General features: G+C 39.7%; 1 protein-coding gene across 2 annotated transcripts in view; it reads right to left on the bottom strand.

The window, feature by feature from the left end:
- Positions 1 to 9,031: 9,031 nt before the first annotated feature.
- Positions 9,032 to 26,212, bottom strand: part of GUCY1A2 (guanylate cyclase 1 soluble subunit alpha 2) — a 220,229-nt gene continuing 203,048 nt past the window's right edge. The window contains exon 8 of one of the 2 annotated variants that reach the window (XM_077173939.1): positions 9,032 to 9,185. In XM_077173939.1, the coding sequence (XP_077030054.1) occupies positions 9,179 to 9,185 (7 nt within the window). In that variant the 3' untranslated portion in view covers positions 9,032 to 9,178. Of the gene's footprint in view, positions 9,186 to 16,677; positions 16,794 to 26,212 lie in introns of those variants that run through there. The other variant, XM_077173940.1, reaches the window with a different exon arrangement.

Here is a 26,212-nt window from a genome sequence, read left to right as displayed (position 1 = left end):
TTTTAAAGAAAAATACCATAATTATTATTTACAATTCATTTTCCTTGTTATTACTTTAGATGATATACTTAAATTCCTTTAATTGCTCAGTTACAAATTCATACACATTATTATGCTAAATGTTACATTAAAAATAATCACTGCTTAGGAAAATTACTGTATTCTTGACTCCTGTCATATACCTGACATTACTGGTACATATTCTCAACCTCTAAAGGGTTTTTTCCTGCACTGGTTTCTTTTTCTCAGTTACATCTTATGGCAACTAAGAGTAGGCTATGAAAATTTCTGTATCTGATCTAGTAGTTTTCATTTCAAATAAATAAAATATAGAATAAACATTGTAGTGGTGCAGTTCTTGGTATTCAGAACTGATCCATGAAGGCAGTGCAGTCAAATTTTAATTGCTATTTAACAAGAAAACAGAACAGTTACCCTGTTTCAGGAGTCTAATTCCAGGGCCTAATTAGTTGTCAGTTAGTTTGCCCAAGTGCCACTGAAATGCAATTTCTCTTTTACAAATCCATTTTCCTCCTCAGCTAATGTCAGAGGCATGGAAGCCCTTCTTGCTTCTCAGTGACCCCTAAATAACAATGTTCTGTGTAAGAAAAAATAAATCTGTGTCTCAGTTCCCTAAATTTCATGTAAAGCTTTTTAATTTCTCTCTTTTTCCCCTCTTTTCTCAGAAGTGTACTGTGGCCTGTGCCTGATCTACAAGTTAAAGATTCATATCCCTCAAAGTTTCTTTTGCCTCTTGAAAACCAGACATCCAGTCTTTGGCAGAATCATATCTCTGCAAGGTAAAAGATCTTCAGCAAACCCTCAATTTTCAAAATACTATACAGCCTTTTAGGCATAGCATATCCATTAAAATCAATTCCTGAACCAAAAACATGCTTTTATTGTCAGGAAACTTATCTCCTTGAGTGATTATTCTAAAACACCAACCTGCTACTCTAATTCTGCTATTTGATGCATCAGAATCACCTGTAAATGATAATGCATTCACTGAATGTATTATTTTCCTGTCTCCTTTCTGTCAACACAAAGTGTTTCTTACTTAGTTTCATCTATGCCTTTTAAGACTGTTGCTAATATTTGATATTATTTTATTATGCATTATAAATAAGTTAAAAATATACGGTGGTAAAAATCATACACACACACACACTCAGATACATGTATGCCAAAATGTGACCTGACCTAAAAACCAAAAGGCTAACTCTCCTGGCCTGTGACTGCTTAAGGGCTTTGAGTGCTCAGTGCAACAGATGTTTGGAGAAACCTTGGTGTTTAGTGCCTGCTGTGCCAGCACTGAAATTTAACACTCTGAAATGTCAGATCCTGCACGTAGGACAGAGTAACACTGGGTTCCTGTGCAACTGGGAGAGAAGTGTCTGGAGAGCCCTTTGGAGAGGGCCCTGGGTGTGCAGGAGGGCAGCAGCTCAGTGTGAGCCAGCAGGGAGCCCTGGCAGCCAGGAGGGCAAAGCCCAGCCTGGGGCACAGCCCAGCATAGGGCACAGCACGTCCAGCCATGGGACAGTCCCACAGGATGGGATTGTCCCCCCGTGCTCAGCACTGCTGTGGCCTCACCTCCAGGACCACCTGCAGCTCCCTGCCCACAATTTCAGGGTGGGAAAGCACCTGGATGCCTCTGAAGGGGGGCAGCAAAGCAGGTGAGAGGGCTGCAAGGAATGGCCTGTGAGGAGCAGCTCACCTGGGGCCTGTCTAGCTGGAGAAAAGGGGCCTGAGGGGAAACCTCATTGCTCTCCACAGCTTCCTGAGGAGGGGACTTGGAGAGGGAGGTGCTCAGCTCTTCTCCCTGGTATACAGTGGAAGGATGTGTGGGAGTGGTTCAAAGCTGCAGCAAGGGAGGTTCAGGACAGATGTTAGGGAGAATTTCTGTACAGGGAGGATGGTCAAGTACCAGAATAGGTTTTCTTGAGGTTGAGCCCATAAACCTGTCAGTGTTTAAAAGGTATTTGGACAATGCCCTCTATGCCTTAATGTTTTATTGTTTGGTCAGCCTCTCCCTCTCCCTCTCCTTCTCCTCTCCTGTAACGTTGTCATGTAACCAGTGTGAGCTCTGCATCCTGCACTGTCCCTATGGACACTTTTTCTCTCTTTGACTTTCCTGTGGGACACTTTGCCACACTCACTTGAGGTAAACCTGCCATAGGAGGAGACATGGCCATAAAGTGTGTGACAGAAGCATCACTGATGTTCAGGCAGACAGTTCAGCAGCAATATTTGCAAGGCACTGACTTACTGTAACAAGCAAGACAATCCTCTATCCTGAACTTGTGTTATCAAGCTCAGCCTTTTCTTACTGCTCAGAAAATCCAAGCACTTTGATGATGTTACTCCTACCTTCCAGATCATGACAGTAATTAAGAGAAATTCCATGACATGAGACCCACTTCTGCCTTAGGGCATATGAGGGATATGCCCTCCTCCCCTACCCAGTTATGCTTTGTGCATGGTCTGCCACCATTTCCTCACATACCTTCTTCTGTGTTTCTTGTTCTTTCAAGGGCAGCACAGAGGAGATTATAAATCATTTAATTTTCATCCCTCTCCTCCTCCTCTCCATACATCTTCCTTTACATGCCCCTGGTGTGCAGGTGAAAGTGAGGTGGGAATTTACAGACTGGCTGTAAGAATGCCACCCTTCACCTGCAGCTGCCTGATACTCATTGGCCAAAGCCTGAAATTAAAAGAGCATTGAAAATGAAAATGCTGAAAGGAATAAATTTGCTTTTTGTGTTTTGCCAGGCACAGGCTCAAAGCAAAATGAATGTACACTCGTGAAAGAACAATTGCTAAAATCAACAGCAAGAATCTGATTGTCTTCAGTGAGCCCTCAGTAATGCCCTTTCTGCTTAAGGATCTGTTATAAAAATAAGATCTCTGCAAATGCATACAAATAAGGTACTTGCATTGTATTGACTTAAAGCTGTCTCAGAAATATTTCCTTTTGAATCTGAGTCCTGATTATAATTACACTATACTTTGACACTGCATTTATTTCTGGTATAGCATCATTGCCATGACAACCCCAAATTATGTCAATATATATGAATGTTTGAGCTAATTCTTTATTAATGAATAAAGGAGAGAAAAAATTTAATCAAGAACAGGGCTAGAGAGCACTGTCTATGCCATACACACAACAGAACATTTGTACAAATCTCAGGGCATTTTTTCCCAAAGTTGCAATAAAGGGAAAAAAACATTTTTTTTTTTTTTCATTCAGCCTTTCTTGTTTGATTTAGCTGTAGTCCTGGAAAAAAGCTTGGCTGATGTCAGCTGTATTACAACAGGTCTGGACTTCACTCACGGGGAGCATAATTTTTCCTCTACGCTGAGCAATCAAATTTGCTCCGTTTGTCTCCTGCAGCCAGACTTGACCAAGTGCCCTTGCTGCAGTGCCCTTGGTCAGGAAGAGGCACAGAAAGAAAAGGTCTGAACTCAGCATTTTTGGCTCTGCAGAGATTCAGGAGCTGTCACAAGGAGATGAGAAGGAGCCCCCTTTCACCTTTTTGTCCATGTCTTTCTCCCCTCCACCACCAAGGAGCTGCTTCTGTCCCCAGAGATGTCCACAATTCTCCACTGTAAACATTGAGACTGACAAACCCTCCCTGCCTCTTTGTGCTGATTAGATGAGATGTTATTGACCATCAATGCTCTTAAGAGCACTCTAGAAAATGAAATGGTATCACCATTCAACTCCTTGCAGGACCAGCTGTGAGAAGGGCTTTTCTGCAAAACTGGATGAAGCAAAAATTTTAATATTGGTGTAAGTTTCTGGGTGCTATGTAGCAGTCTTGCAGACCTTCCTGACTCTTAACAGAACAGAGAAAAACATGTATTTCATTATTATGATTATTATAGTGATAACAAATAATAGCAGATAATAATAATAATAATTATGCAGTCAAAATATTATAGAGGTTGCTTTTATTGATTTGTGAAAATTAAAACATTGACCTTTTCCTCAGTCTGATTTTGTAAAAGCCATCTTTATTTGCCTCAATAAATTGGCTAAACAGCAAGTAGGGGATGGTAACTTCACAAAAATGGGAGGAAAAATCAAATGTCAGATAAGAATCGCCCAAACAAAAGAATGTCAAACAATCTTTTAAGTCATGGAAAGAATCAAAGTAAGGTTGTAAAGGAAATCTTAACATTGATTTTCCTATTTTTTTTTGTTGGTTTTTTGATTATGAACTTAGCCTCCTCATTGTGTCAAAATCAATGGGAATTTTGAGTCCTACCAATTAGTCTGTGGGTTTTGTCTTCTTTTTCCTTTGTCTCTGTTCATTTGTCATATGATACAATAGAATGTAAGCATACTTTTCTGAACATCATTTATGCCATGTACAGGGAAAATGATAAGGTTAAAGCAAAAAGACCTCTCAACAGTCATTTAAGGGTAGAGAAGCTCATAAAATAGGGAAGCATGACAGCCTTTCTCTATGGCTCTGAATAACACCCATGCCAAGATAAACCCATATTGATTGGACTGATTGCAGATAGCTGGCTTTTCAGCACCATCTGCATGCTGTGGCTGTCTATGGTTCTAATTATTTGGGGTTGTTATTCAGGCTGATGAATTGTATGAAGGATTTTGTTTTCCATCAAGTCATTCTTCCTTCAGCACTGATAGCATCATAATTAAGTAGCAGTCAGTGGCTCTGAATGTGGATAATTCATATGAATTATTTCTAATAAACAAAACACATAGAAGGTTTTAAAAAACATCCTTAAAACAGAATCTCTTGCTCTGTGTGCTGCATCCATTCCCTCTGACACACCCTAATCAGACAAAAAGCAGAGAAGGTTTTGCATGTTTCAGCTTTCCTGCTCTGTGAGCTTTGTGCCTGTTCTCCCTTAACAAAGAAGTTAAGTGCTCCAGGAACACATGGACAGAAGAAAACCTGGACAGAAGGAAACAAAGATGTGTCAGGGCCGTAAACCAGCAGTACTTACTAAGTAGTCAGTTTATCATGAACTGCACCATACACTGAAAATCAGCATTCCCTTTGTGATAGAGTACTTACTGCAAAAATTATTGGGTTATTCAATGCAAAATACACAGAGGACTATTAGTTCCATTCAGCCTCCAAAGGCACAAGACAAATAACTGGGAAGTCAAGAGCTGACCAGTTGCTATCTCCCAATCATTAAAGTACCAGGCATGAGGAGTTTAAAGTCATAAAAGACCTTCCTCATGCATCATGTCACAATAATTTCACGCAGCTTTCAAGGGCCATTTATCAATCCTTCCTTATGAGGTAAATATTGGTGTTTTCTGCAAACCTAAACAGACAGACACTATGAGATGGCACAAAAGGGTCCGTTTGGCCTATAGGATCTATGAACTCTAGAACTGGATGGTAACATTTTTCTGCAGGGAAACATTTTTCTGGGGAAAAATGGGAACATTTTTCAGGGAAAACATTTTTCTGCAGGGGGGTTGTTCATACAAAATTGCACGTTAAGAGCAATATGTGCAATATTGCCTTTTAGGAACTTTATAGAAATAGTGGATTTACTGACTTTTTCAATCTCGAATAATTCCTGGCTTCAAAATCTATCACTCACTAAGAAGAAGACAATAGGCCTTTGGAGAATGTATAGCCTAGGCTCCTGTACCCTTTTAGTCTAAGTAATGTAATGCTTCTAAATTTTGCTCTGCTTATAAGTATTTGACTCAATAGAACATATGTATAGGCTGTTTTTGTCCTTGATTCAATCTAGAAGGCAGCTCAGAGCAGTGAGTTGTATCCATATTTGTCATATTTACATTTATTCAGTTAATCCCACTGGAGAAAATGTTGTCTGTATTTAGCCCTTCTATTTAAATTTGATCAAACTGAATAATGCTGGATATTATGTGGTTATATGGGCTCATACTGTAAGGCTACTAAATATAATGTATTAGATTACTGAACAACTGCAGCAAACAGATTTGAAGCTTACCATTGTAAAATTGTGTACAATTTTTTTCTACATTGTATTAAATGAGAGTACCTTCTTTCTTTATGTAGGTGTGAATCTCGTGTTTCTGCTATTTTTGTACCTGATGCTTATCTTATCCCCTGCCCTGATTGAAAAAAAAAAAAAAGGGAGTTTAATTTCTTTCTTATTTGTATCTTTTCCTCCACACAGGTAGTTTGGGACTTTAAACCACAGACTGTGTCATCAACTAACCTTCATCTCATTAAGCAGGTTCTCAAAGGATTGCTTTGTTCTGCGAAACACATTCCATTTTCCACCTTCATTAGCAAACTGCTAAATATTCTACTTTGTCACAAGACTGGAATGTATAAACAGATGCATCTTCCTTTCTTCCTGACTGTCTCTTCCAAACCTGTTCTGGTACTCCTCAAGAAAAAGATGGATTTCACCCATTTATTACTGATGGTTGGCAGAGATGTAAGACAATAAGAAAAATAGAAAATGAATTCTTTTAAAGCAAGAGCTTGTATGTGTGTAAATATTGCATCTAGGGCAGGGGGAAAAAGCAAAGCACAGTGGCAGTTCACCATGACTGTAGTCGTGTCAGAGGTCAGCAAGAGTTTCTCTGAATCATCATGCAGGAGGTTTCTCTTCTTCCTGTGGGACATTCAACATACTCTCTTGCACTGTGACACTTTCCCCTGCAGTACATAACATCTCCTGACAAGTTTCAGTACTGCAGGTAAACAGAAGCTTTGCCAGATTTATTTTACATATGAAATGAGGTAATGAATTAAAAGCCTGGTCATCTTCCATTTTTAAGTTAAGGGAAGCACTTCCATTTATTTTTAATGGAATATAGATCAGGCTTCCTTTTTTTTTTTTTTAACTAAAAGAGTTTTCCTCTCATTGCAAGTCAAAATTACCGTATCTATTGTGATTAATGCCAAAGTCTGTGTCTGCTGGAAGGGATTCAATGTCTGACAAAGCATAGTACTTGACAGAAGGATAGATCTTTGCTGATGGGTCAGGGTGGGTGATGTGTTCCACCTCTCAGTTTACAGGCAGGACCTACCATCAACTCCTGGTCTGGTGGCACTGGGAAAAGGGCAGCACTTAAAGGATGCAATTTTAAACAAAGAATGGTTGAGTATAATAAAATAATAAGAAAAATATCTTGTTTGCATTGTTCAGTAGCCCTCCAAATTTTGTGGTCCAAGAGACAGCTTGAAGGATCTGTAAAATAAAGACAGTGCTTATGCCTTTTGAATACTTTTTTTTATAGCTTAAGTTTCTCATAGACCTATGTCCTTTGGATGCACATCACTCACATTGCACATCCAACTGCACATTGCCCTGCACTTGCAATTATTGCCCAATAACCTCTGTAGACGAAATTTCTGGCATTTAGAACGGACAGAAACAGGGCTTGATCCTTATCCCTCTCTTCTTGCTTAACTAGAAGGTTTCTGAAGCTTCTCCTGGACATCTGATGAACAGAGGTAGTTTCTGCTTTTGCAGCCCAAACAGCTTGTGTGTCTGTGAGCAGCCTGCCTGGACAAAGGGGTGCTGGACACTATCACTCACTCCATTGAGGGGCTGGAAGGCATCACTATGGGTCCCAAGCACAAACAGAGTTAACCACAGATGAGGAGAATGAGCTGTGAGAAGTATAATAAATGTTTCCATTTATTCCTTTATTAAGCAAGCTCTTGGGAAATTCTTTTTGATTGCTTGAGGCTGCCACTTGATTCAAGGAAGTTCACTGAGCCTTTTACTATCAGGTTCATTTTAAAAAGCATTTTGCTTCAACAGTACTCCAAATGCTTTATTATCCATTTTTATTAAGCATTACAATGAGAAGGTAAAGCTGATTACGCCTCTCCCATGCACTGCAGACTGGCTTGGCCCTGTGCATTTTAATGGGCTCATTGTGCTGGCCTCCCGTGGTGGCCACAGCTCCACCAGCAAGGGGAGCAGGAGTCTGCAACTTTTCCTTCTATTTGCAGATTAATCTGTGTTGTTACTGAAAGCTGGGAATGCTTGCTGGGAAAAGGAGACATCACTCGGGCAATGGGTATCTAAGTACAAGCAAAATTTGTTAAGTCTCAGACTACCATCCTGACAGCAGGGGATTTGAAATATTTCTGCCTGAGAGTTAAAAAAACAGCAGGGCTGACTCTCCACTGATAGTCATAGCACCTGTGACCCTCTGGATAAAACATGCTTTTACTGCAAGGAGAACCCACAGTCACATTGTGTGCCCCCTTATTCCATCAGTTCCAAAGCAATGAAAGCAAAAAACCAAAACAACCTTCAGTAAATGTGTTTAATACTTAGAATAACTCTCTCAATAGTCAGTTTTGACAAGTTTTATCTTCAAATCCTGTCTCTTTTTGTCCCCCATTGATGATCTGCAAATGTTCAAACCAAGAGACTTGGGGATTACCTAGCTGAAGCCCGGGCACATTCAATGGGAAGCTGACCTTCTCAGGATTCAGGGAAAGGGATCTCAGGTCTGTCTGCAATGGCCTTAAGTGTGTGCAGCTGCTCTGCAGCCTGTAATGCAGCTCAGAGGAGAGGAGATTTGGTAAAATTTGTGAACAGGAAAATATCCTCTGTGAGTGCAGAAAGAATGCACATAACTATGACACAGGCTTCACTGATTGCTGTGCTAACAGTGTACCAAACTTTCTTCATCTCCTTTTTTATTTAGAAATAAAATTGCTGCATTCATGACTACAAGATTGTAATTACTCAAAGCAATCACAAGAGGGTTTTTTTTTCTTTTGTTTCTGTATTTTCTGTAGCTGCTAATACAGTTCTTTTTTCTCAGGTAAACTCTCATCTATGCTTTGCAATGTTAAAAAAATATTTTCAAAAGGCTTTTTTATCAGAATCAAGTGAATGAGGTAGTATCTTGTCATCATATTGCTCATTGTTCTTTGGTGCATTGTGATTGGATCAAATTTTTGTAGCAAATCATAGTCTTAGTTCATCACATTTAGGCTTCATTTGCATGCATTCTCTCAGACTTTTCGTCTAAGGAGGAGGAAAAGGAGGATTTTTCTACGGAGGATTTTTTCCCATAAGTATCTTAATAGTTTATAGATATGGCATACCTGATAGCCCTTCGTGTCAAACTTGTTCCTTTGTGTCCATCAGAGGGTATTTTCTTCCCTTCTGTCCTCTGCCTTAGCTCATACCACTCTCTTCACCTGCTGAATGATGTCAGTGTTTCAGTGCCACATACTCAGACCAGTATTTATCATCTCCAATTTGGTATTCTCTCCATCCATACAGTATGACTGCTCCCATTTGACCATGACATCTCATTTAATTTTGTATATTCAATTTATCAAATGCCATTACATTAATCACATTTTGTGCTCCAGTCTGATACATTCTGATTTTTTTTTGTCTGCTGTTAGAAAACTAATTTTGAATATATTTTGTTTCAAAACACTGTATGCTATACAATGTATTGCATGTAGTACTTTCATATTTTTTCAGAAAATTCAATATAAAGCAATGTGTTTTAAAAGTCAGTCTCTCAAGTTCTCTTCAGCTGTGTCTCAGTGCAGATGCCTTTTGAAATTGAATATGCAGCATGAGCTAAAAGGCTAAACAAACATCTCATATTCTAACACCAGATATTTTCCTATTGTGTTTTAGTAAGAAAAGAGCAGAAGAGTACAATCCAGTTTGTCTGACTGTGTTTAGGGGGGATAACATTACTGGGAACATAATGAGACCTGGTGACCAGTAGTAGGGGAATATTTGCTGCTCTTGTTGGCTTCTGTTCACACCATTGTGGTCAGAGTCTCCTCACCTGTGATCAGTACAGGAAAGAAAAAAACAAAATTTTCTGTTCCAATCTGTAGTTTGATAGCAGCATCTCCACACATAAGATAAATTATTCTTCTTATTATTTCTTCTGCTATGTGAGTTGGGGTTCAGCTTTGGTTAATCTGGGGTAATTTTGGTCCTTGCTTTCACAGAGAACCATAATAGAGTTGCAGTTGCTCAAACACCGGAAGCCATCAGCTGAAGTCATTCAGCTCTCCCTCTGCTCTGCCATGCACATCTGAGGCCAGTCCTCGCTGCCATGCTTTGCAAAGCACTCAGTGTAGGCAGCTTACACTTATTCAAGTGAGTCTAGCACTGGAGGGCTCTAAATATGTTCAACTTGCAATGTATACTAAAGTGCTTTTCCTAGAAACTTTAGACATCTGTTATTCTTGGTGGAAGGACCTAGATTAGGATATGTGCTGAACAGAATTAGTTTTTTTCCAAAGTTAGGTTTATAGGGAAAAAAATGTACTAAAGGTAAATTTCCATAATATTTTCAGGTAAAAGAGCTGGAACAAAAATTTTCTTGAATTATGGTGAAATTTCACCTGAGACACAATGAAGAAGCATAATTGAGAAGAGAAAAAATGAGTCTGAACAACAGGAAAATATGATCTATCAAAAATGTGGAATAATCTGTCAGGAAAACATTAGTCCTGGTACATCCATTATGGAAATTAAATTTGACAAAGAATCATTAGAACTGTACTGTGTAAATCAATCCTTCTCTGGCCTTGTGGGATGTGGTAAACCTCAGACCCTGGGTAAGTTCTGTTTTCAATTCTCTTTTATTGTCTTCCTGAGCTTCTAACTTAACATGTGGATGTGGGGAGAGATGGATTATTTTGCTGTTTGGTATTTCCCTCAAACTCTTTCATTTTGTGAACAGTTTACATTGAGGTGGGAAACAGTAATGTTATTTTACATTGACACAATACTTTCTAAACTGAGGAATGTTTCAAGCTTTGAATAGCCATGCACCACAGTTCCATCTCAACAAGATGCAATAGCCTTGAGCACTGATGTGGGAAACCATATACAAAAGTTTTCCTCTAATATTCTGCAGAGCAATAGGAGATAGAAAGTTGCTGCAGCCTGTGACAAAAGAGCAGTTCAAAGCTATTGTGGCAGCCTTGTGGCTAGGTACAATCCCCTCAAAGTTTAAAAGGACACTCATGTTTGAATGTCTTCAGTCTTTAGGACAGACACATTACTGTGGTACATGCTAATCTATTTCTCCATTCTGCAACTCACTTCTCTACTTTGTCATCTCATATATAATTTAGTTGGGGTTGTTTTTTTAACTTGATATTGAAAGACCAGCGGAGTCAATATATGATAAAAACCCTGCAGGAAGGTTATATCTTTCCTCTACAATATTAGTCTTGTTAAAGGGGTAGGGATGTATCTGGATGAAAGATGGCCTTTCCCACAGAGTTTAAAAACAATTATGATAAACACCTTATAGATATTGGATTTTGTAAATCCTTGTTCACACAGAAGATTTTACTCAGGGTAAGGCTTCAGTGAAAGGGCCCCATTAGGACCCAGATGTGCAGTAAGGTGGGTAGACGAGAGGGAGGAAAGGAGGAGTCTGAAAAGCCAAAGGAAACTCCAGGGACTTTAAGTATCGCCAAGATCAGGTAGGATAGATGCTCCCTCCAGTGGATTTTACTTTAGAAGAGAGGAAATCTGTCTTCTAAAGGCATGGTGCAGAGACAACAGGAATGCTTCGTGGGTTATGAAGGGAAAAAAGCATCTGAGAGAAAGAAGTACTTCTTTCACATATTACCTGAGTAATATATAAAGGGAAAATACGTTGTGAGTGAATCAAAAAATAAAACTCTAAGCTCCCAACCTCTGCCTCTTCTGTAACTTGGCTGCTGTCCTGAAGTGTTTAGCAGCACATGGATGAAACAAATGGGAAACAACTGGGAAATACTTGGTCTTTTGCAAGGTTAGAGAGATTTCCAGAAGGCCTGAATGTAACTTCTTTGTTGTGCTGTTGAGGGAGGTGTTAGTAAGTCATCTTTCCAGCAGTTTCCCCTCCTCTCAGGCTGAAAGGATAACTGCATTAAATAGCCTAATCCTGCCTCTCTAGAAATCCCATATTAGCCAGGTTCTCTATGTGTAATCTTACACTCAAAGGAAAGGATGTGGGATAGGAACCATTCTGCATCTGTTTCCCCTCATTTGTTTGCTGAAGTGCTGGAGAATATGGGAACATTGTCACTGATAGGCAGAGGTTAAGCTGGGCACTGGACAGGTCAGTCTGTGGAGACCTAGCAGTCTTTCTCCTAGCAGTCATAAAGTCATAAACTTTTCCTAGAGTTGTCCCAAAAGATGAGGAAGCAGCAGTCAGAAGCTGAGAATAAAATTCTTCAGTTCTAAACTCATCCCCAGGTGAGTTTAGAACTGAAGAAATTAGTTTAGCCTTATCCTCAAGCTTCATCCTTGTCAGTCTCCATTTGTCTCCTTTCTCAGTCTTTGGATTCTCCTTGAGCCTCCAAGGGACCTCACCATTCCTTCCCAAGCTATTTCTGGCTTTCAGTCCAATCATTTTAACTATCACAAATCTGCTGTGTGACCAGTTCCTCCTTCCAGCAGCACAGTTTCCTGATGGCTTTATCCACCTTTAATATCCTCTTTTCAACTCCTAAGTTTCTTAACCAAAATCCAATTATCAGTTTGTCTCTTCTTTTTATTATATCCCACTTCTTCCTCCCTTTCCCCAGTGCCTGGGCAATCTCCCCCAAACCACAAAACCAGAACCAGTTTTCTTACCTTACACCACTTCTCCTACAGATATTGCTAAGCTCTCTTCTGCATGCACCCCATTTATACACAATGTCTGAAGAGTTTAGAAATCAGCTGAGTAGATGCATATTGCAGGCTTTGAAAAGTGCAGAGTATGGCCAAATGTGAGTTGAACGGGCAGCACACAGTGAAGCACTTAGCTGAACAAGGCACATCTACTTCAAACTGCAAGTTGAGAGAATTTCAAAGTCAAGCTCATCTGATGTATTTCTGTTGATTTCAGGTATGCTTCAATGACAGGCAGAAGCTTCCTTCAAAATCTCAGCTCCAGTGGTTGAAGGGTTGGAAAATTCTATGTACTAGAAAACACAGCAAAGTGATGTGAAGAGTTGCAAGCCTTGAAGTAGCCTCCCTGAAGAGGAGCTGCTATCCCAGGCTGCTTGATCTCACAGGACAGGAAATATGAACAGCTCTCTTGACATGTGGAAGTTTTTACACTAAGTCATGCAATGTCACAGAAAGCATCATGCAAGTCACTTCCATTCCAACCAGTCTGGAAAATCTGTTTAGTGTGCTTTTTCCTAAAGTCCAGGCATTGAGACTGTCAGGCCACATACTAGTTGATAAAATTCTGCCTTTTACTATGTTTTTTAAAAAAGGTAGAAATGTTAGATGATAAATAGAACTTTTTAACACATGAGGAAGGTCACCTCTTCATAATCTGAAAATGTTTATTGATCTGTTGGTTTACTGATATTGCATGTTGGCAAATACATTTTGTTTTGTACTGTGTTTTTCTGATATTTTTTCTGTATTTAACCTGTCACACATCCACATTACTTGAAAACATCAAATGCAATTTCAGGTTGAATGTAATTTTTATTGATTCCAGGTAATCAATCATTTCTGGGCTGGTAAGTTTTATTTAGGAATAAGTTTGTCACTCTAAGGCAGATGAAAACATTGAGGAGAAAGAGGTAAAGAGTCTGAAAACTGAAGTGGTTTAAAGGCCAGCATTTCCCATCCTTCCCATCCCTCAGTGAGGGTAGGCAGGAAGCAGGGCAAGGGGTCAGCATATTGCCTGTGGATGCAGCTGGAGAGGGCAGTGGTGGAGCTCTTTTGGCACCAAACATCTTTTCAAAGTTCTCTTTGCAGCCACTTTGGCTCAGTAAGAGCCCCATTTTCTGGCTCCAGATCCGGGATTTTGCCTGATTTAACTTCTTCTCCACTTCTCCAGTCACATGTGAACTTTCCAGCTCCAAGTAGCTTCACTAATCAAAGACCATTTTCCTTGGATATCAAAGCAAAACTCACATTCTAAGATTATTACATCTGTTAATTTTGAAAACTGTAGATCAGATCCATCTGTTAACCTTCCAAACTATGATCTAAATTAATGCATTTTTTTGACTTTGAAGGAATCCACAATAACATCCACTATGAATGGTGAGCCCTGTTGGCCCCTGAGTTTTTTGTCTCCCTGTGCAGAGGATTGGAAGGATTGGGAACTGAAGATTAGTGCTCTCAGGAGCTGCCAAGCAGGAAGGGTCTGTAAGGTATTGCCCAGAAATGCCACAGGCAGCAGATCTGCAATGATTATCTTAATGACAGGCTCTGTTATCCAATTATCCTTCAGCTCAAAGGGGAATTAATTCCTCAAATTTTTAAAGTTTCTCTCACAGGCAGAACAAAACATGAATTATATCTGTCTGGACTCCCACACAATGAGCCACATTGCTCCGGAATCATGACAAAATATCATTAGGCTGCAAATTAGACAAAAATATTTTTATGTGGTTACTCCAAACCTCCTTGGACAATCCTGTCAGAAGCCACTGGCTAACTCCTAAATAACCATGAGTCCCAAAGGGCAAATCAGAGACAGACATCCCTCGTGAGACCATTCCCCCTCAGTGGGGCTCTAACAAGACTGAAGACCTGCTGTTCCCAGCCTGGCTTGGCTCACAGGCTCATAGCTCTGTTGTCACTCCTCTCCTGACTGATTCAACAAGTGCCTTGCTAACTTGGATCATCCTTTGGCCTTCTTGTCAACCTGATGCTTAATGCAGGGTCCATAAGGCAGATCTGAGTGAATCCAGCCCTTTGTAACTCTTTTGCAGATGTAGTCTGTGTTGTCTTTCCACATCAGCCAGGAGAAGGCATTTCAACTAGTATTCTGCAGCTCCTACTGGGCTTCAGAAAACTGAGTGCCAGGTAATGGGGAGGAGAGCGAGAAAATTGAGATGTTTGGGTTTTGTTCATGGAATTAAGCTTCTGCAGAAGGACTAGAGTGAGTGGTTTTTAAGGAAAAGAAAAGAAAATGTCCCTAGAGCTCACCTCACACCAAACTGCTTTTCTAAAGCTGACTTTGCTCTCTCCCAAGAGATGTTTTTTCACACTAGATAGCCAGTCATGCTTTTTCTTGATGTGCATTGCTAGCAGTGGCTCCCAAAAACACTTTCTGAGGCATCAGAAAAAGCTTTTTTTATGGCTGTAGTAGACCAGTTATTCAGTGGACTCTCTTGAGATCCTCCAGAGAGCAGGCATCTGCTGCATGCTGAAAGCAGTGTACAGATATTGGGAATGAACAGAGAATGACAAGTCCCAGGAAAGACACTCAAAGAGAAACCTGTCACAGACTCATGGGTATGGCTGTCACTGTGTCTTACCATCTCCAGGTGGAAGATATTTCCTCCCCAGGCAATGAAAGGGCCAGAAACAGAAGTGGTCATACTGCTGATGCTCTTCTATGTGTAGCTGTAGATACCATTTACAGGTTTTGTATCAAATGAATCTGCAGTGGCAAGAAAAAAATTAATATGCTGGCAGAAAAAGTCTGTAAACAACTTGTCTAATAAATCACAGCTGAAATGCTGCTCTCCATGGTGTAACCATGGTCCCAATAAAGTATCTTGCCTCATGCAACCCTTTGAAGGAAACTTTTTCTTTCCAGAAATTTTTCTCACTAGAAACTCAGTTCAGAGTTAAAGGAATGTTTCCTCAATTTTCCAAAAATGATCAGGGAATCTTTGCTGTCTTTCATCAGCACAGTGCAAGAAGTAGTTTTATCCCTTTTTGTTCCCTATTGCTCTCTATTGCATAGGGGAAGTAGAGAAGCACACCAGAATTCCAGTTTCTCTGGAATTCTTGAAATATTTCCCAAAATTCCACAAAAAAACAGAACAGGAATGTCAGTCTATTATTACTCTGTATATCAAAACATCACACAGTTTATCAATGCATGAAGACATATATATATATATATATATATGAAAAACATATGTGTAAAATATAAAATAAAGGACCTTTGAATTTCCACTCTAAAATCCATTGGTTTTACTTTCCTTATTTAATGATAATGAGTTTCTATTCAAGACAGCTGTAGTTGGAAGCTTAGAAAATTCAGGATCTAGCTACATTTTGCAAACAAAATATGTGATGAGAAAAGAAAAAAAAACAAAACAAAATACCACCTCCTCCAAAAAAACCCAAATGACTTAAAGCTAAGGATGTTTTATAAGTTGTCTTTCTTTTTTTTTTCCTCAGAAAATATTCTGTAAATATAAAACTGAGCTGATGCCTTCTGATTCCTTTCTAGTTATCTGCCCAGCCATGGAGTTACTCTACTATTGTCTGCTCAGATGAAAATATTCTCTGCAGCTGCCTGTTTGTGCTTTGTTGGGTGTACTATATCTAAGGAAGACCCACAGTACCCAGGGTTAGAAAACACAGGACAGTTATCTCCTTCTTCCCTCTGGCCAGTTATGTTACCCTTTTCCAGGGGAAAAAAAGTCCAATCTCATGATTTGGCTAATTTGAGTTCACTTTAAATGGTTCAGTCTCTAATGACTGAAGGACATCTGACTGCCAGTGTGCTGAGTGAGGAGCACCAAAAGCCAGGAGTCCTTTCCCTAAGGCGTATAAATGACCTCCAAATACAAATGGGCTTCTTATAATTCCCTTAAGCTGCCATACCTACAGCAGAAGAGGAAGACCTTCCCACAGCCCTGTGCACCTTCTTTGTGCAGAAAAGCCACATCCACTCTATGCCATGGCAGACTTGGGTGAAATTGCTTCCACGTCCATGATGCACATCCTTCATGGGTTCAGATGCTGAGAATCCCCAAAACCCATTAGGCTTCAGCATTCTGTGCAAGCTGCCTCGAAAAGGGGTTGAGATTCAGTAATGTGAGTGGGGATAGCACTGCAAATTCTTCACTCTGTGAAGAAACAACACTCCCTTGAGGGATTTAGTAGGATTTTCTGTTGTTAATAATGTGCTCTTTACATGTGTTTGTACTTTGGTACAAACTGCAGAAAGCACAGCTCTGCTTTTACATTTTTACAGAAAGAGTTGTGACAATATCAACCTGCTTCCCACCATATAAGTTTAAGTTTTTAATAAGGAACTTTGGCAAAACTCTTTCCTGTCAAAAATCTCACTTTGCCTGGATCAGCAGCTGAAATATAATATAATTTCTACAGCCTCATGGGGTGTTGCATCCCCCACCACCACACCTCACACCTCCCCCCCTCCCAACCACACTATGTTCTCAGGAATACTTGTTAGGACTCAGCTTTTATTAATTGATGAAACCTGGGCAGCTACCTCCCTTTGAGCAGAAACACTGTTCCCAGAACTTCTTTTGCCTAATGAGCTTCTTTTCTAATAAGTTGCCTTGAGACTTTCTATTTTTCTGTCTGAACAACAGAGTAAGATAACTTCATTATTGAGCTTTTTGAGGAAAAACTCAGTAATATTGACCCAGATTGTGGCCAGGATGGAAATTTACTGACAACTAAAGCCCAGCATCTTGATACCCTACAAAGAATGGTGCTAAGTGAGGCCCTTTAACCTGAACCATACTCTGGTTGGTACCATACTCTGAGTGGGCTCCTCCTGGAGCTCACCAAATCTCCAGTTTGCTACATGTAGATGACTGCTGCTGAAAGCCAATGATAAAACCTGAGCCCAAGTCTCCACTCCCTGAGGATCAACTCTGCCCATCGAGAAGATGCAAAGGCTTTCAACATAAGAATTTCACTGAGCTCAAGGGGAATTTTTCATAGGTATACCTTTGCACACACTTCTTTATGTCTGTGTGCGTGCACATTAAGAATGTTGCATTTTTAGATTCATAATTAAATTTATAAGTAAATATTAAAAACTGTGTTAATCTTATGGTTAAGTTAGATTTATGGTTAAATTACTGTTGCACTTATAGAAAAATCTATTGAATCATTTTGCAAGTGGTAGATTATTTAATTGATTAAGTGATGCAGTTATGGTGTGGATTGAATATTGTTATGATTTAGTGTTGTTGAATCCTTTAGACCTAAACTGCTGATCCAGTCTAAGTTTGGCAGGGGGTCTATTCTAAACCTTGTGACTCAATGGAAGAGCCTCCCTTATTCTTTTCTTTCCTTACCCTTTTTATGTCTGGTCTCCACATAAACTATTGTAGACTGCTTTTAATCAGGTTTCTCTTTGTGTGTTTTATCTACACAGTGAGCAATAGAGTGAACTTTATATTTTTAAAGTAACCTAAACCACTCATTTGCAGCATCTCACCCCCAGACTCTCATGTCACCCCAAGGCTAAAGGAGAGCTCTGTAGAGGTCTGGGGACATGGACATGAATAAATTTACACAGGGGTTTGTAAACAGCTTCTCCTGGCTGTTCAGTAAGCATTGAAGCCACCCCTGTCTTGCAAAGTCTTCTTTCAATGAGAAAAACTCAATCTTCCCTTAGATCTCAGTCTTATTTTCATAATAGATTCTTGAACTGGGATAATCAACCCTCAAAGGAGTTCTCAAGTGAACAAATTTTCTTCAAAGATATTCCTTCTTAAACATGGCACATTCTCCAGCTCTTTGGACTGGGACACTCCAGCTCTTGGGGCTGGTGTTAAGGAGAACTGAAGCTGTCTTTTGCTCCAAATCTGCATGGAAATGGCTCAGCTCTGTGACCTTCTTAGTCATCAGTCCAATCCCCATAAATTTTATGTATGCCCTATTTATATGATCTGGTTTTCATTGGCGTACTTTGTCTTTTCAAACTTCGCACATCCACAGCATACATGTCAACATAAAGCTGGCTTTCAGATGCATTATAATGTGTCATTTTGGGCCCATGGGAGACTTCACTGGTGGAAAACCCAGTCTAGGTTAACTGCTGCAGCATATTTTGTCTTCTCTATTTCTCTGCAGTTCTGATCAGACTAATGTGACAATCTTCCTGTAAGCACAGGACAAGTAACCAAAGTTTCTTGATGGGACAAAAGAACTGGGGATTTAGAAAATTTAGTCAATTTTGGACCTTGTAGAGGATTTGCAGATAAGGTTGGACAGGACACCAAAAATGGTATGATTTTTCAAAGCTGGCAGCAACTTGAGTGTACAGACTGTATTTCTGTCAGGCCTCATAAGCCCTGTCCAAGAAGATGACAACACCTTCAGTCCTGAGTTCTTATCTGAAAGCCAGCTCTAACACTATCTGTGAAGTTTTTTTTGGGTTTATTTTGGTTTCAAAACTGATTGTGTTTTCACATAAGTAGCAGCTCCTGGTGTACTCATGTTATCTGACAGTTTTTCAGCTTTCTTTTCACTGGTAAAAAGTAAGTCTTAGCCTTTCAAGGTAACAGATGCAAGTTTAAAACTAATGTAGCCAGAAGGTGAATACAATGGTCAATTTTTTATAGGGTCTTTGGGTTTATCAAACTGGAAGATTACATCAATGAGTTTTAGTTTATGCCCAACATTTTTATTTTATCTGAACACTTTTGTTCCACCCTCTTTATACTATGAATAAAGTATATGAAGCTATGAATGCTGTATCAAAAATCACATCACTTTAGGAAATAATTTTATGGGATTATTTCATTCTTGCACAGGGTCCATTCCATGGTTTTATAAAAATGCTGGCTTTGAAACAGTAAGGAGAAATACTTAGTTACTTTAAAATACTTTGTTACTTTTCTGGAAACAGCTTTCTTTTATCCCCTGAGGGTAGTGCTTTGAGAAATGAGGAACTTGTAGGGCTATTTAAGCTAACAAAGTCTTCTTATCCTTTCCAATAATGCAGGCAGAAGAGGGATTTTTGGAACTGTTGTTCCTTTGGAGGAAAAAAAGGGCACACAGAAAATGAAGAGTAAACATCCAGATTCTCTGTACTGTAGATAAAAATGAACTCGTCAATCCGTTCATCAAAGAGCTCTGACTCCACATTTGAAGGAAATCAGCCTTGCTCCCTAGCAATTACCCTGAAAGTGACACAGTGACATTTTTCTTCTAGCAATGACAATCCTCCATTACTGTGTAATACATACAGTGTGGGGCTGGATTTGCATATCATCAAACATTCCGAGAGGAAGAGTGTGATCTGCCATGCTGTCACAGTTGCCTGTGTTTTGAGGCATTCAGAGGCTATCTTTTCTTTTGAGGTCCTAATCGTGGACTAAATATGGGAATATTCCCTCATGGTTATTGTCTAAATGTTCCAAGACAAGCATGAATAAATGCATCTTCTGGACCAAACATCAGGTCTTACACATTTGTGATCTAAAAAAAGAAAGCCATAGCGGACATTCCTGGAGTCTGCAGTACGAGGTTTAAAAACTAAGATTAAGCTTAAAATAAACAATTAAAATATTTTCCATATCAATTTCTAACTTTGATATCAAGTTCTAAAGTTTTAAGGAGTACTGCCAAACTCTGTGAACATTTAAAAACTAGAATTCTGCTTTCAAGTCAAATTACAGCAAAAAATTTCATGAGCTTTGGTGACAGCTCCACTGCAACAGTAGTTGCTCCCAGTTTGGTGTTATAAGAACTACTCACCTAAATTGTGTTGCTGCTCACAAACCCAAACTTTTCCTATAGCAGTAATTTTCCATAGCTCCCTCATCTCTTCACAAAACATCAATGTCAGTAAGATAGCTAATCATTTCACCAGTCCTTACACGTTTTTATACCCAACACCAACACTCTGAGTTATTTTCCACATGGCATCATGTAGGGTAAAAAAGCAGGAAGAGAGAAGAAAATGAGAGAATATTTATTGGCGGCGTGTACACAGCACCAACACTCTCCGAGTTACTTTCCAGTCAACCAGTGAAGGAGAAATATCTTTCCAGCTCTTTATCTAGAGCTTGCAAGAACTGCTCATTCCTGCACCTCACTCTGCTATGCATTCTCCCTGAGATGACCTCTATTACACCCCCTCCCGCCCGCTCTTACAATCTCATTTAAAAGCTATTTAGCCATGTCTCTGCCTAGTTACTCCAGTCTCTTTCCATTATCTGCAACTACATGACTTCTGCTGCGCCCTGGGCTGCTTGCCTGAAAGGCAAGCTAATGAAATACATAGCTTTTAAGGGTCAGCAAACATTTCTTATCATAATTAGACAACTTATTTAATGGAAGTTGATGAATCCATCTATACATTGAGCAGCCCCTGCAAGGTTTTGTAGGGAAGATACCTTCTTTCAACACAGTGTTAATGAGTGGTACTTCTATCAAGCATCAGAACTACATTTGCCCAGGCTACTCTACATGTCATAGTCAGTTAAAGCAGCGTTTGTTCTTAGATTTTTCATGTTGTTCCTGCTTTCAGCCTATTGTAAAAAAAATTCCCATCACATTCTCTGGTTTTTGCATCTGTGTATTGATCGCTATTCTGTTATTTGACATTATCTACTATGCACTTACTGGCACTATGTGTCTGCCAGCAATCACACCATCCTTATCTAAAACTTTACTTGCTGGATTAATGAAAATTCTAGCATCAAAGCTCACCAAAAATTATTTTCAAGAACGCCTTTTTATATTTTGGGTCCCTAATTTAGGACTATTTGCAATTAAGTGTTTGTGGTGTAGGTCCCATTGTGCTTGCTTGCCTAGTACCGACAGCTGTGTTCAGGCTGGGCAGCAGGAAAGTGAGACTGCTTCTCATCTGCTTCCACCTCAGCATCTGTAAATTGGACATCTTAGTCAGAAAATGCTGCTCTAGGAAAAACACAGGAGGTACCTACAGGAGGATGGCTGAACAAGTGGGTAGCATATGAAGAGCTGTGCTCTTGTACTGCTTGTTCTTTCTCCAGCTGTGGCGTGGGGTTGCAGCTGCACCAGTAAAGTGAATAGGGGTAGAATGTGGGTGTGAGCACTAACCTGTTGTCATCCATGTGTCTTAAATACCACTGTAGTACCTGAAATTCTTTTTTTCATTTATGGAAAGAAGAGGGAATAGTGACTGGTAGGAAATTGATAGGGAGAGAAGGCATGAAATATAACAATAAGGCAATGCATGACTTTATTAAATATGTAAAGACAACTACAAGGTTCTCTTTTCTCTAAAGGCCTTAAGCACTTCTAAATAATACATGACAATAAAATAATTTATAGAAGAAGTATTAGAAACATCACCTATCTGCCTGTGTATGCAGATATTTACACTGACTAGTCTTCAGATTCTTTCTTCTCCTTTTAGAGGAGTTATCCCACTCTGTTCTCCCAGGGCTGCCAATACATGTTACCCAGTTACCTGTGCCACTTACCAGAGTGCCAGTGACCAGGGTCAGGGAAAAAAGCAAGCTTAATTTTTTGCCTCTTTGAGTAGGTATCTGAAAGAGAGTAGGAAACAGCCCATGTCCTTGAAGTGTAACTTCCTCACTACAAACTGTGAGAAAAGCTTAGTGTTGTCACACGTGCCAGCGTGTCCATTGCAGGCACTCAAAGCTAAATGAGATGAATCCCAGCATGACTGATTTGTGGTTCCGCTATTGTTAGCTGTCAACAGAGGCCCAAGTATGTTATCTCAAAATATTTTCCTTATGCCAAGATCAGGAAATGTACTACATTCTGCCAATACTCAAAATTAATTTTGCTTCTGGGAAACTTGAGCATATGAGATGCTAACAAATTAAATTGGTTTTTTTCTCTTTGGAGGTTCCCATGAAATCTGGAGCTGTCTAGATTTGACACTAATTCTAGCACCTGAGACATTCCTGCCTGTGAAGTTGAATTAGATGGTGTTTATAATTCATCACTGTCTACCTGAAGATGGAATCTCATAAACATTTGATGGTAGTCTTGGAAGTCACCAGGTATATATGACTAGAATAACAGGAGTGGAGAAATCAGGCTTCTGAAATCACTTAGTGTTACTATCTTCATCTAAAATACAAGCAAACTTTGAAGAAGTAATAGACAAGATTCCAAGTACTTCTGGGCAAGTCCTATGCTTTTTTACCATTGCTATGAGATTAGAACATCATTGTAAAAGTTTTGGTTCTTTCATCATGGTAGGCAGACAGGATCTAATGGGAGATCCAGGATTGTGTTTGACACCATTCAAGTACATAAACAGAAATGATTCACAGAGACTAAGCTGCCTGTCATTTAGTATATTTTAGGCATAATTCTGTTGACATATAAGACCACATAATAGAATTTTAAATATGATTAATTTAATAGATTGCCTTGTGACATTTGTATGTTGTTTGGGAAGGTATTATTCCCCTGTTTTGGTGAGCTGGCCAGCCAGTCTTTCTACCCTTAAATGCTTCTTATTGTGACCTTTGAAAATCTGCAATCAGGGCTGTAATTGGAGATGATCACTTGACAGGGAGCAAGAGGGGTACTGATGAAATGTTAGAGGATTTAAGGTCAAAGAGAATAACCAGTTTCTTCCAAAAGTGGAAAGAAAGGAAATGCAAAGATCTATAGGCCAGTTACTTATGCAATTAATAGACAGATACAAAGAGAAAAGAGCCTGAACACTTAACATTAGTCGTTAAACAAAACCATACAAAACTGGTATAATTGTTGTTCAGATAAAAACTCTACTTGGTGATGGGGACATAATGACAATTTCCATTACATATGAAAGGTCAGTAATAGCAACCAAGAGCCAAATTCCACAGTGCTCTATATTTATCATTGCCCTTTTTGTTCCAGCAATACGAGTGAATTTTGCATAAATTTGTCTCATTAGTCTAGACACCATTAGGATGAAACACAGCTTTGGTTAGAATAATAGAAGGGGATATTTAGATTTGATTGCCACCTTTTAGAGTCACTGCACACTGCTAGGTATCCATTTAAGCTGAGAGAGGGTAAAAGCCATTTATTTGCCTGCTCAGTGCTGCAATGTGGGTTAGAAACAAAGCCATTTTATTGGAGTTGATAGATTCAGAGAAGGCTTGCAGAGGGTTCTCCAAGAGATAACTTCAAATTCAGCAATGTTTCCTATCCTTTAGAACCAACCTAGGAAAAAAAACAAACCAAAAACCTCATTCATTGATCAGAACATTGAAATGGAAAATATTTTTCAAAGACGTTAAATTAGGAGATGAAATACATTATAAAACTGGGACCTGGTCTTACTTTCTTCGGGAATCTAACAAGCTAAGGCCAATACTGAAGATAAATGTATTGAAACTGTCCCTTTCCCTGCTGTCAAGTTGCTATCATACAACAGCAGCCAAAAAATCCAATTTAATGAGCTTATGGGAGAAAACTAACCCTTATCTAAAGTTTTTATTTGGACACTCTCCTGCCTCCCCCCATTCATTTCTGGATGTCTTTCAAGTTTCTGACTCACTTTGTTATCTGTGGCACAGTAACTATCATGAGAACATCTTTTTGGGGCTTAATATCATCAGGAATGTTGATGTGACATTTGGAGTTTTTTTCAGACCATCCAATCTACTATGATTAATAGTCTTGCAACTGCCTTTATTCAGGATTTTTTTCCCTGGGTTTTTTGTTCAGTTTGCTTGGTTTTTTTCTTTTAAATAGAAAGTACTCCTTCAACTAATATAAGCTTCAGATGTGTAAGTGTTTCAGCCCACCCTGATGCGTGATGTTATTTCTCCTCAGGTGCAGCTCTTGTCATTTCCCTTTGTTGAAGTTCTTGAGGACTCACGTCATCAGGAACATGGCTTTCAAATCAACAGGTCCCACACCTTGTGCAAAATGGGGTAGAGAAGTATCCCAAAAACTGCTTAGGAAAGCCAGTGGCTGCTGATCAACAGGGAACATAGTCCAGTTCATAAACTGGGTAAACTATCTCTGGAGAATCAGGGATCTTCAGAGGGAGGATATGGCCACCCAAGACTTGGGCCATAGGGAGTGTCTGGTGCTTCTGAGACTGGGAGAAATGGTGTCCTACCTGTAACAAACACACTGTGGCTGAGGAGCTGACTTGCCACCTCAAGCAGCTGCCAAAGGAGGTGAGCAGGTTTAGCTGCATCCCAGAGGATTGCCTAGAGAGACAAGAGACTGAACCTGCATCACACCAAAGGAGGGACGGCCAGAAGCTGTAAAGGTTCAGGAGTGGATGACAGAGATGAAGGAGGTTGGAGATTTGAGACTTGGAAACAGAGGAAGGTTCCTCTGTGTGCAGACTGGCAAGGACAGGTTCAGTGCCCTGAGAAGTGACAGAGAGCCCCTTCATCATTAGGGGCTTCAGATTTGACCAAACTTGAACCAAGCATTTGCACTAGGAAGAAGCAAAAGCTGAGAGTGGTTGGAGATTTCCCTTTGAGGAGGACAGAAACATTCATCTACCATCCACATATATGTGATCTATGGGTGATCATAGACCAACCCAACACAACAAAATCAGCAGAGGAACAAGAGGTTGCATAGAAGAATTTTAGGGGAAACAGGCAGCAGTGATGTCAAAGGCACCTAAGCAGGCTAGGGGCTGGGGCTGTAGACTGTCCTGTTGGAATAAGGAATCTGTGTTTTACCAAGGTGAGTTTCATGCAGCTGGTATCCATTTAAACACCCAGCAGCACAGGTCACAGTATGCTGTCCTTCAGATGCCTCTTTCCCATGTGCCCTCAAAGTAAGTGGTCATGCCTGTGGTGTGGGCTGTGCAGCCACGCTTCCTGAAAGGAGCTGTGGGCTTCTCCAGCATACAAATGTAAAGATGTCCTCAGAATCAGAAGGCTATATGCTAAAGGTCATGTCATGTCCTCTTTCTTGTCTCTCCAATGCACACAAATCTCACAAAGAAACACAATGTATTTCTCAGATTTTTAGATCTGAGGAATGTGACATCGTTATCAGTGTAGCCACAAGCAGAATGTACAAAAACCCTGGGAACATCTTGGAGAAATTAATTTATCAAGGGAATATTGAAGTCATAACAGCTCCCAGGGGATTACCAGTCAACATTTAAGACTTTGTACTGTGATTAGCTGGTAGTGAGGATGGAGTTTAAGCTTTTGCTCTTCCATCCAAAGTGCACAGCCCATTTAAACAAAATTGGTCTTCATATATGTCACAGGAGTATTTCCCTTAACTTACTTTTTTTAACTTTCCATTCTTTCTTGGAATGCTGCACATTGCATAGTTTCTCTGTAACCATGTTAGCTTTATTTACTTGAAATTGATGAGGAAAATTGCTCAGATGGTTTATCCCTTCCTGGCAAATACCTTTCACAGGATGACACTAGATAGTAAAAACTGATTGCTGTTCTACCCTATCTGGGTAGGGTATTCTTCTTCTAACCCATCCACATTTCTGTGAAGTGACTGGAAAGATTCCCATAATTTTTCAGGGCACCTGGGCTCTTAAAGAGGTGTAAGGAAGGTGAACCACTTTCAGACTTCTCCTGTTCTCATAGCA

Source organism: Agelaius phoeniceus, chromosome 2 (assembly GCF_051311805.1).
Source record: "Agelaius phoeniceus isolate bAgePho1 chromosome 2, bAgePho1.hap1, whole genome shotgun sequence".
NCBI lineage: Eukaryota > Metazoa > Chordata > Aves > Passeriformes > Icteridae > Agelaius > Agelaius phoeniceus.
The sequence above is the reverse complement of the archived record's forward strand: the minus strand, read 5'-3'. Positions and strand labels throughout refer to the sequence as shown.